This window comes from Peromyscus californicus, unplaced genomic scaffold (assembly GCF_007827085.1).
Source record: "Peromyscus californicus insignis strain IS unplaced genomic scaffold, ASM782708v3 Scaffold_11__1_contigs__length_118956290, whole genome shotgun sequence".
Classification (NCBI taxonomy): domain Eukaryota; kingdom Metazoa; phylum Chordata; class Mammalia; order Rodentia; family Cricetidae; genus Peromyscus; species Peromyscus californicus.
Genome location: NW_026294402.1, coordinates 93,608,061 through 93,620,181, shown reverse-complemented (window position 1 = coordinate 93,620,181; position 12,121 = coordinate 93,608,061). Strand labels below are relative to the sequence as shown.

Below are 12,121 nucleotides of genomic sequence, written 5' to 3'. Positions count from 1 at the left end.
TCCCTGAGAGCCTCTTTCCTTCTTAATCCTCGTGCTTACACTCTATATTTACTGGGTGTGGTGCCACACTTTAATCCCAGCACTTAGGAGGCAGAGACAGGTAGATCTGAGTTCAAGGCCTTTCTGGTCCACATAGTGAATTCCAGGACAACTAGGGCAATGTAGAAACCTGTCGCAAAACAAATAATATCCACACTTAAATATATTTAAAAGAATCCACAGCCAGGTAGTGATGGTGTACGTCCTTAGTCCAAACACTTGGGAGGCAGAGGCAGGTGGATCTCCAAGTTCCAGGCCAGCCTGGTCTACAAAGTGAGTTCCAGGACAGCCAGGGCTATTCAGAGAAACCCTGTCTCAAAAAAAAAAAAAAGAAAGAAAAAAGAACAAAGAAAAAGAAAAAAAAAAATCCACTATTTTTACAGAGCAAATTAGGCTATCCTTACGTTAAAATTTACTTCATAGACAGTATGCTTGTACAAGATTTATTTGAATAAATCCTATCTTACACTTTTCTCTAGAATTCAGCATTCTAGTTTTTCATATAAAGAATAAGAGAAATCACACACACACACACACACAAACACACACACACACACATGAATGACAGGGTATCTGTATATTGTCCTGGCTGTCTGGAATTTGCTATGTAGACCAGGCTGGCCTTGAACTCAGAGATCCACCTGCCTCAGCATCCCTAGTGCTGGGATTACGGGCATGTGCCACCATGCCTAGTCCAAGATATTTTGAAAAGATTGTGAAGCTCTTGAACTGTTATCATTCACTGGGCTACAAGGACAGACTAGGATCACTTCATTAGGCAGTCTTTATTTCTAAGTAGATCAGAAAACAGGAACAAGAGGTTCTGTTTGGCCCATAAAAAAAACAAAAACAAAAACAAAAAACAAAGCTCATAGTCTACTTTATCATCACTCTTCTAAGACTACCATTCTGGGGGGAAAAAAGAATTCCTTGATTTCTTTAATACACAGACAAAACTTTCCAATGGCAAAAGAAAAATCATATTCATTAGCATCATAGAATCTAGAAATTGCTTAACTTAGAACTTCTAACTGTTCCTAGCTAGCAGGAAGTATGAAGGGAAAAATGACCAGGTCAGGAAAGATCTCTGAGCAGGCACAGTAATTATAAGCAGCATCAAATCAACCATACATGCCAAGGAGGGAGAAGGTAGTGATGCTGTCACTACTAGAATTATTCCAGGTTCCCAGATGATATGTAAACCAGGCACTATAGGTCTGCTGAGAAACTTGTCCTTGAAAAGAAGTGGGCTAGAAATGTAGCTAGCTTTGTCTTGACCTCAACTCACCTGGCTAGGGGTAGTGAGGAAATAAAGGATAGACACACAGCTATGCATACAATGAAGCTAGGATCTGGTGGGATTCTCTAGTACTACCACCACAACCTGGAACCTCAGAGCATTTATTAGGTACAGCACAGGGGGAAGGGTTAGCTGTAGGTAAGTGGTTTCAGCCTACAAGGATACAGGAGGATGCCCCAGTTGCTAGTCATTGCACACTGATTACTCTTTCATAATCAAGCATTACAACTCCTAACGGCCAAAGAAAGCTTTGCCACCCTCTTTAGCCTGACCCACATGGGTAACAGAGGTACCTATTTCCCATGGTCATTTGGTCTCCAAGTCCTCAACAAGCTTTGCTTATGTCAAAACACACTTTCACTCAGGGTTTCAGTCACTCAGGGGCTTCACTCAATACCTGTCTAGCACAGACAAAGCCTTGGGTTGTGTCCCTAGCACTGCGTTAAGTGGGGTGTAGCATGGTAAAAGCCTATAATCCCAGCACTCAGAAGGTACAGGCAGGAGAAACAGTTTAGGGTCAGCTACATAGCAAGATCAAAGCCCACTTTGGCCAACAAGATATCCTGTCTTTAAAAAAAAAAAGGGTGGTGGTGGGGGGAAGAGATTAAAAGATACAATAAAACAAAAACCAGAAGCTTTTCTTCTATAGGCATTCAATAAAACTCAAGAGCTGAGGAAACTTAAAGTTGTGACTTATAAGAGTTTAACTCTCAGGGTAAGGGTGAACCAAGAAGCAAGCTCTCCACTAACCTAGACCCTGGCTTCCCTCTTCTAGATTGTCCAGTCCCTTGAGATAGCCTGAATTAATAGTACTTCCAGGCACTTGGCAGAAGTAAATGAGATCCTCCAAAGTTGAAGACAAATTAAGGAGGATGACCAAATCGTAGCTTGAGTACTTGTCTTCTACCTCTTAAAAATGTACACTACTTTCGGATTTAAATCATAGCATTAATAAGCATTTGTGGTCGTTTGAATGTAATTGGCCCCCATAATCTCATGGAGAGTGGCTTTGTTGGAGGAAGTATGTCACTGTGCGGGTACACTTTAAAGTCTCATATATGCCCAAGTCACATCCAGTGCCTCAGACCACTACCTGTTGCCTACAAGATGTAGGACTCTCAGTTACAGCTATAACACCCATGTCTGTCTGCACTCTGCCATGCCCACCATGATGATAATGGACTGAACTTCTGAACTGTAAGCGAGCCCCCTCAGTTAAATTTTTTCCTTTATAAGAGTTGCCGTGGTCACAGTGTCTCTTCACAGCAACAGAAACCCTAAGATAAAAGTTGTTAACAAGGACTGGGGTATTGCTGTGATAGGTTGTACCATGTATTTTGTTTGGAGGAATTTAGACTTTGGTACTTTGGGTTAGAGAAGCTTTAAGCACTGCTTAATGGGCCACACTATTAGGAGCATGGAAGACAGTGGTGTTGAATGTGATTTGATGAACTGTGAGGACCTTGCTCAAGAGGTTACAGAGAAGAAGAATATTAATATGTGGCCTAGAGATCATTCTTGTGAGATTTTGTAAGGAATGTGGCTGCTTTCTGCCCTTGTCTGAAGAGCCTGCCTGAGGTTAAAGTGAAGAGTTTTGGATAAATTCCATTAGCAGAGGAAATCTCAAAACAGCCTAGTATAGACTCTGTCATGTGGTAATAAGTGTTAACCTGGGTTCAATTCCCAGCACCACATGGCAGCTAATAATTGTCTGTAATTCCAAGATCTGACACCCTCACACATATGTGCAGGCAAAATACCAATACACATAAATTTTTAAAAAATCCTTAAACAAATAAAAAGAAAGAAATGGAATAAAGGGAGTGGGGACCACAGAGCAAGATCCCACCTATAAGTTTCCAACTTGTGAAAAGGAATTAAAGGAAAACTTAGAGCTGGGTGTGGTGGTACACACCTTTAATCTCAGCACTCTGCTCAAAGAGAGGTCTCTGAGTTCCAGGCCAGCTGGTCTACAGAGCAAGTTTCAGGAGCCAAGCTTAGGTAATAAAAGACAAAGTTGGTGAAGATGTAATTGAACAAGGGGACCATGTTCCAGCTCCACTAAGCAGCAGAACTTGGCAGCTCACGTGGTTCTGGAGTCAAGGATAGAAGAAAGGGGCTATGGGATTTGCCCATGTGACTAAGGAAAGCCATGGAAGCCAGGCATATGTCAGGGTGTTCCTGAATGGAGGCCTAGAAGCCATTACATGAAACTGTGAAGTTGAAGTCTGGATTCCCTCCGAGACCCCAAGATGTTGGAGATGCCAGAGCTAAGGGATATCTGCCCAGGAAAGTTGCTAACAAGGAGTGGATCCAGCCCAAGGGAAAGAAGTGTGTTGCAGTAAAGAAAGCTGAAAGGAGTTGGAGATCTGAAGAGTGTTTTGACATCAGACATGGAGATGCAGAGTTTGAAGTTTGCCCAGCTGGTTTTCATTCTTGGTTTGGTCCAGTATTTCCTCACTATGTTCCCTTCCCTACATTTTGGAATGGTAATGCATATCCTGTGCCATTATATGTTGGAAGTATGTGATGTGTGTTGCAGGATATTTGATCACACTATGAACCTCGAATTACATTATTTACTAGAAAAACCCGTTTCCAGTTGTGTGGTTCAGCCCTAGCACATACCTTTAATCCAAGAGTTTTCTGCTTGAATATTGTAAACAGGATTAAATAAAGTCAACCATAGGTCAAGAGGTGGAGCAAGAAACCAGCTGGCAGGAAGTGAATATAGGATGATTAAGAAAAAAACCATAGAGAGTAAGAGGGAGTCAGGAGAACAGATAGACTCATAGGAAGTAGAAGGGAGGGACATTGAGTTGGGAGAGTTTGGTATGAGACAGTTTTAGGAGGAGGTGGCTTTGGGGATGTCAGCTGAGGAGGAAGGTTAGCTGGGTGCTTCGTCTGTCTCTCTAAGCTGGCAGGCTTTGACCCTAGCATCTGGCTCCCAAGTCCTTACTGAAAAAAATCGAACAATTGAGATTTTTGTTAAAAAACAACAATTGGTACCCAACATGAGGCACAACCACACAAATGAGAAACCACACCAGCTGCAGACAAACTGAGAGGCCATAAGATTTGGTAAGACATCTGGGAAGTCCTCAAGGAGAGAGTTAAATAACATTAAAAGGAAAAATCTTTCCCACGTTAAGGGTGAGAAATACCATAAGACAGGTTGTTAGGACCCTGTATAGTGCTACTTTAGATGGCTTGAAAACAGAAGCAGAAAATGAAAAGATAAATGACTTAACTGAGATTGAGATAATACCAATTATAATTACTATCAGTCTAGTACTTCATATTTTATCCTTAATAGCCATAGTGGGTTTTGTGCCAAATATGAAAAGTGGTTTAATAATTGTTCCAAATATGAAAAGTGGACTGATTTAAAAAAAAGACTTATAAATGATGGGGCTTGAGAGATGGCTCAGAGGTTAAGAGCACTGACTGCTCTTCCAAAGGACCTGGGTTCAATTCCTAGCACCCACATGGCAGCTCACAACTGTAACTCCAGTTCCAGAGGACTTGAAACCCTCACACAGACATACATGCAGGCAAAATACCAATGCACATAAAAATAAAAATACTTATAAATGAAAATAAGAAAAATACTGAGAGACAGAGGAATTTAGACAAGAACCTACTGTACCACCACATGATGAAACTGTAGAGGGATGCTGCCCAAGGTTATTTATGGTGCTATTTTATTTGTGCTGAAATGTAATTTTATTTGTATGTTAATAAATAAAGTTGCCTGGAGATCAGAGGTCAAAGCAAGCCATAAGCTGAGTCAGGTAGTGATAGCACATGCCCTTAACCCGATCACATGGCAGGCAGAGTCTCTGTGGGGTCAAGGACACAGCCAAGTGTGGTGACACGAACCTTTAATCCCAGTACCAACCATAGAGACCTGGAGGTCTGTATAGACAGGCAGTGACTAGGAAGTCATGTGGTTGGGTTTAGAGCCAATGAGAAGGCAGAACAGAAAGACAATAAAAAGACAAATCAGACAGGAAGAAGCTCTCTCTTGGGGGAAGCTACTGCTGATGGTAAGCTAAAGTTAGCTGTGGCTATTGCTCTGATCTCTTTGGCTATTTCCTCTGTATTTGGCTCTGTGTTTCTTATTTAATAACACTGTTTAGAATTTCATCTACAGTTGTTAGAAAATCAAACTTAGTTTATCCAGTTACTATACAAGAACTACCAGCAGACATCAGGTACCCCCAAGGTCATTAAGAAATTAAATGGAATCCTATAGAAATGTTAGATTTGAGGAGATTTAAGAAAGCAGTCATTTCATATGGTATACATTAACCCTATGTGAAGCAGATATTAAATTCATGGACAACTCAGAACAGAATTATCCCCCAAGACTGGAAAGATCTAGCAACAGCAATTTTGGAGGCTGGTCCTCAGTTACAATGGCAAACATGATGAAAAGAGGAACCTAGGGCCATAGAACAATGAAATAGGGCTAGAGGTATTAGTATTTTCCAAGATCAGTTTCTAAGTGAAGGCCAATATGCTGAGTTACAAAGGCAGCTTGAATTTGATAATCACACCTTGGTGCTATGCCATTTGGCAGCTTTAAATGCTTGAGACAAGGTTAAAGAATTAGGAAAGAGATTTTAGGAAGTATGTCACTGTGGGGGTGAGCTTTGAGGTCTCATGTATGCCCAAGGCATGCCCAGTGCCTCAGATCACTTCCTGTTGCCTACAAGACACAGGACTCTCAGCTACAGCACCATGTCTGCCTGCACTCTGCCATGTCCCACCATGAGGATAATGAACTGAACCTTTGAACTGTAAGCCAGCCATCCCAATTAAATGTTTTCCTTTATAAGAGTTGCCATGGATATGGTATCTCTTCACAGCAATAGAAACCCTAAAACAGCATCCTTACCAAGAAGTCACAAGTACCATTTCATTCTAATGAATAAAAGTCTTTCTATAACCAAACACAATGGGTTCACATCTTTCTGAGTGCAAAGCCAAAATAGGTACAGCCAGGACATAAAAGAATAGAGAAAAAGTTATTACCTACAACAGGCAAAGAGATTATGGGAGTCACTGTCAAAGCAATATCTTTCTCAAACAAAGGGACCTTGTGGATTTTAGTCATGGGGGACTATAGATACTCACATAGGGGTTGGCCCATTCCTCAATGTGCTCAGTTAAGAACATATTGCTGGGGCTAGAGAGATGGCTCAGCAGTCAGAGTACTTGCTGTTCTTCCAGGGGAACTGAGGCAGCTCACAACTACCTGTAACTGCAGCTTCAAGGAATCCAACATCCTCTTTTGGCCTAGAGCTCAGTGGCTAAGAATGTTTGTTGCTCTTCCAAAGGACCCAAGTTCAGTTCCAAGAAACCCACCCCAGAGCACATAGCTGTTTTTAAAAGCAATTTGTCAATGGGCATGACAGTGTACACCTTTAATCCCAGCACTTGGGAAGCAGAGGCAGGCAGATCTCTGAGTTTGAGGCTAGCCTGGTCTGCTTAGCAAGTTCTAGGCCAGCTAAGGATACACAGTGAGACCATTTCTCAAAAAAATAAGAGAGAGGGGGGTTATTTTTACCCACAGTTCAAGGTGTAATCCATTATGGCAGGAAGTCAAAAGGCAGAAGAAGCTTAAAGCAACTGGTCCCATGGAATCCATAATCAGAAAATAGGACCGAATGTAAACATGTTACTCAGCTCCCTTCCTCCACTTATATGATGCAGTATTATACCCAGGGAGTGATGCCACCCAGCTCGGGTGGGCTTCCCACCACAATTAACATAATTAAGATAATTCCCCACAGGCGTACCAGAAGCCAGTCTCCCAAGTGATTCTAGATTCTGCCAAGTTAACAGCACTAACCATCAAAATCGGTAAAATTACAGTCCATATCCAAACAAGCCAGTCCCATCTTCTAGCTACATAAACAAGCCATTTTCCACCATTTCCAGGTCAGTCAGGAGGCTTCTCTCCTATGAGCTAACATCACCCCCAAGCCTCATGTTGCAATATTAAGCTCAATAAAGTCTTTTCTCAAATGATTTTTTGCGTTCTTGTAGACTTTAATCATGGGAAGACCTGATTAAACTGGCTGCACAAAGATGAGACAAAATCTCCAAGCTTCTAGCTCTGGCCGAGACAGCTGAAAAGTTTCTGAAAGCTACCAAGAGCTAAGACAACAGGAGTCAGTGAAAAATTCCACTGAGCCACTGCAAGCCAAGGACATGATACCAGAACTACTACACAAGAAAGCAGCCGAAGAGTTCCAGAGAAGAAGCAAGAGCAGAAAGAGCAAGATACAAAAACCACAAAAGACAATGGTGTATTATAAAAGCAAGAGTGTCAAAGTCAAGAGACTATGAAGAACTGAAGGCAGGAGCTGAGGCTATGAGGACTTCAAGGTCCAGGTACTGGGAGTGTTCAAGAGCACAGGTTAAGAGCCACAGCTCAAGAGCTATAATGGTAGCTGTTTGGTGTTGGGATTCTGAGGCTTTGAAAGCTTGGAGCCTTAAGCCTCTAGTCCTCAAGGCTTAGAGTCCAGGGCTCAAACTCAAGGCTATCAACACTGAGGAAACTGCTTCTTACCTATCCAAGGTTTCTATATAAGCAAAAGAGCTCCCATCCAGCCACTTGAGACAGGTTTGCCAAATCATAACAGCAAAAAAAAAAAAAAACAACAAAAAAAAAAATGTTAAAGCAATACTAACCAAAAGAAAGCTAGCATATAACCAGACTGCCTGGGGATTCTGTCACACAACCAGGGAATACTAATCCCTCTGTGCCTTGATTTCTTCATAGAAGAAGTGGAGGAGGTGGAGGAGGAGGAAAGGTAGCTTACAAAAGTCTTGCAGAGATTAGAAGACTAGATACACGAAAAACATTGAGTAGTGCTCACTCATCACAGCAGGACAGAGTCGATGTCTACTGAACTTCTTTGAACTTCCGTTTTCTTACTGACTTTCAACTATGAATATTACTTGGCAGAATTATCAGGTAGTCAGAAGGAAAAAATAAAAAAACATGTAACTTATCATCTAGCATAATATCCAATAAATTTTGTTTGCTATCTCCCTGAATGGGAAAAAAAAAAAAATCTAGAGTCATCCATTATACTAGCCATACCTCAGTCATAGTGATTCCTCTTGCAGTTTACACCTGGTCATCCAAGTTGATCTCAATAAAATGGTCACCCAGTGAGTCACATGTCCGAAACTGGATCTTGATCTACGTTTCAAAAAGATACAAGCCTTAAAATATTCAGCCTGTCACTAAAAATGATCCTATGTATTAACAAGGCAGGTATCCATGGTACAGACAGCCATGGAACCAAAGACTAAAAACACCGCAAAAACAAGAATGGTGCAAAGTCCTTCATCAAATTTCTACCCTTTTGTTTTTCTCTTAGCCTTCCCCCCACTGCTTTGTTGAAACGTGTGCTGGATATCCAAATCTATCATTCTGATTCGTGGCTTCAAGTGTAGTTATTCTTACTTGCAAGTGTACTGAGAACACCAAGTAAGAGCAGGAAGTGCAGTACTTCTGCCCCTGTGATCAAGCTTTCCCCCAGTATTCTGAGTTCTGTAACTGTTCTTAGTCACACTGAAATCTGTAAGCGTTCTCAGGAGCACATTTCAAATTACTACCACAAATTAACCAAAGCCTTGAAAGTATTACCTATTAATGCAAATATGCCAATAATTTACAGTAGTCTTTTCCCCACCTCAGGCTATGAACAGGACACAGATTTGAAACCCTGAAATCTCAGAAAGAAAAACTCATCCTAGGACCAAGGCTAGGCTACACAGTATAAGACCTTATCCCAAGAAGAAAAAGAAGCCAGGCATGGCAGCAGACACCTTTAATCCCAGCACACAGGAGGCAGAGGCAAGTGGATCTCTGTGAGTTCGAGGCCAGCCTGGTCTACACAGTGAGTTTCAGGACAGACAGGGCTTATATAGAGAGACCCTGTCTCAAAAAAAAAAAAAAGGAAAGAAAGAAAAGGGGGGCTAGAAGAATAGCCCAGTGGCTAAGAGCATGTACTCTCATCCAGAGGACCAGAATTCAATTCCCTGCACCCTTATCATGTGGCTCACAATCACCTGTAACTCCAGCTCCAGGAGATCCAACTCCTCTGTTCTCCATGGGCATCTGCACATATGCACACACACATAATCAAAAATGATACAAATTTTTAGTGGGTTATGGTGGTTCACGACTTGAATCCTAGTACTCACAAGGCAAATCCTGGTGGGCTTCTGTGAATTTGAGGCCAAACTGGTCTACAAAGTGAATTCCAGGCTACATGGTGAGACCTTGTCTCAAGAGGAAGAAAAAGACAGAAGGGGGAAAGAAAAAAAGAAAGGGGGTGGAGGAAGAGAAGAGAGAAAAAGAATAAAGATAAAGGAAAAAGAAAAACGAGGGAAAAAAACCTGAAAAACTGGAGGTATGTATCTGTTTTTTGAGACAGGGCCTTACTATTCAGCCATGGCTGACCTGGAACTCACTAAGAAGCCTAGACCAGTTTTGAATTCAAGAATCCACTGTTCTCAGCCCCCCAAGCACTGGGATTACAAGTATGAGTCATCATGTAGGGGGAAAGTATATATTTTGGCACAGTTCATGCTTCCCAACAGTTCATGAAATTGCCCTGTAGGCATCTGGAGATCTGTTAAAATACAGCATACATTAAAAATTTATAGCCAGGCAGTGGTTGTGCACACTTGGGAGGCAGAAGCAGGCAGATCTCGGGGAGTTTGAGGCCAGCCTGGTCTAGAAAGCTAGTTCCAAGACAGGCAAGGCTACATAAAGAAACCCTGTCTCAAAAAAAACTTTACATACGCGCGCGCGCACACACACACAATTAGCTGAGTGTGGTGGCGTTTAGCAGTAATCCCAGCAATTCAGATCGAAGTGGGAGAATCAGGAGTTCAAGCCTGGCCTGCATGAGACCTTGCACAAAAATTAAAGAGAAAATAACTCTATTCCAATAATATTGCAACTTGCTTTTTACTGTTCTGAAATTTAAAAGGGAGTTAGGCCTGGAGATCATCTCAGTCAGATCATTCCATCCCAGATGACAAGAAAGGCCAGAATTGGCCTGTCCTGGGCTGAGGCAAAAACCGCCTGCTACCCTGCCTCATCAACACAGCAAGCAGTACGAAGTCTCATCAAATTCCTTTCCCAAGGGAAGTTGGGGAAGCAGGTGTATTGAACAATAGAGTAAAAAAAAAAAAAAAAAAAAGTCCAATAAATGCAGAAGGTTGAAACCAACGCCTGCAGCGCTGAAAGGTATGATTACAAATAAGGGGGCAGGCTAGAGAGACAGCCAGTGGGTAAAGGCGCTTGCCACAAGAAAGCTTGAGACACAATCCCCAGAATCCCCAGAAATGAGAATTCTGTAATCGCAGCACTCCCGTGGCCAGATGGAAGGAGGATTTAACTGCAGCTCTCCTCGCTAGTCCCGGGTAGGACGCAGAAAAACAAAAGACCTTGTCCCAAACAAGGTGGAAGGCTAGGACCTACACCTGAGGGTGTCCTCTGTTCTCTACGCCCGAGTCGTGGCGGGAACGCACAAATTGGCTTGTGTGGATGGCAATGGGAATCTGGATTAGGCTTTGTGGTATCTTTCACATAAAGGCGGAGTTCCCCCTGAATCTGTAATGCGTCTGACAGGAGGAGGGGTACTCACATAAAGGCGGAGTTCCCCCTGAATTTGTAATGCGTCTGACAGGAGGAGGGGTACTCACCTACCCTTGCTCGGCGGTCTCGCACTTTGCTCCAAATCGCTATCACCTGACAGCGCGGCAAAGCGAGCGGGAGCGAATCAGCCCCGAGGACCTCCAACTAACCCCAAACCCAGCCGGTGCTACGGACGAGTCTAAGCTCCAGTTCCTGCCTCCCCTACCCGGTCGCTCACCTCATTCACTCGGATAGGAGCCGGGGCTCGGGGGCTGAGTGGGAAGGGAGCCGCACCAAGGGTCCGGCCGGCTCCGGTAGGGTGGTCTACGCTCACCCCTGCACGCGCGGTTCCCAGCTCGCACCTAGCAGCCGGGGCGACTCCGCCCCGGGGACCCTGGCTGGTCAGCGAGACGTTCGGGACTCCGGAGAGGACACCTTTGGGCGTGCTCTTGAGAAGGGACCCCGCGACGTCCTCGGCGACCCCAAGTGCCACTCACCTCAGCCGCCGCCTGCAGCTTGCAGCGCGCCCGCCCCGCGGCCTGGGCCCCGCCTCCGCGACCGTTAGCGCAGCCCAGGCTGACCAATCGAGCCGAAGCAGTCGATGGCCTCCCAGGGGGGCGGGAGACCCAACCAGGAGCGCCAGGGAGGCGGGGTCCGCGCCGCGCTCTATTATTGGCTCCGCCCATGGAGGCGTGGTTTCCCACCCACACAGTCTTGCTGCGGCGGGTCCTTAGCTCAGACACTCCCAGGACGCACCTTCGGGTCGAGACTCTGTTACCAAGGTGGAGTCTCGTTTTGATCCGCGAGAAGCTAGAAATACACAAAGCAGTCGCAAGCGAAAGTGAGGCCGGGGCTGCCTCACCGTCACTGGATGCTTGCGCTCACTACAGCTCCCTCTCAAGCCAGATCTGCGAGCTTTTACCGGGAACCGTCTGCACGCTTGACTCTCCAGACCTGGCTAAGAACAGTGTATATATAAGCTGGCATTTGGAGGACCCCAGTCAACGTTTCTTTATGCATTTCATCGTCTCCTTGAACATTTTTAAATGTCTATGAAGCACTGAGCTGCCCGACTGAAGATGCTCAGTCTAGTTAGGGAGGTGGAC

General features: G+C 44.0%; 1 protein-coding gene across 3 annotated transcripts in view; it reads right to left on the bottom strand.

The window, feature by feature from the left end:
• Window positions 1–11,627, bottom strand: part of Cep70 (centrosomal protein 70) — a 60,898-nt gene extending 49,271 nt beyond the window's left edge. For 2 of the 3 annotated variants that reach the window (XM_052717848.1, XM_052717866.1), the window contains exons 1-2: window positions 11,513–11,627; window positions 8,460–8,561 (exon numbers count right to left, since the gene is read on the bottom strand). In XM_052717848.1, the coding sequence (XP_052573808.1) occupies window positions 8,460–8,468 (9 nt within the window). In that variant the 5' untranslated portion in view covers window positions 8,469–8,561; window positions 11,513–11,627. The other variant, XM_052717857.1, reaches the window with a different exon arrangement.
• Window positions 11,628–12,121: the final 494 nt, after the last annotated feature.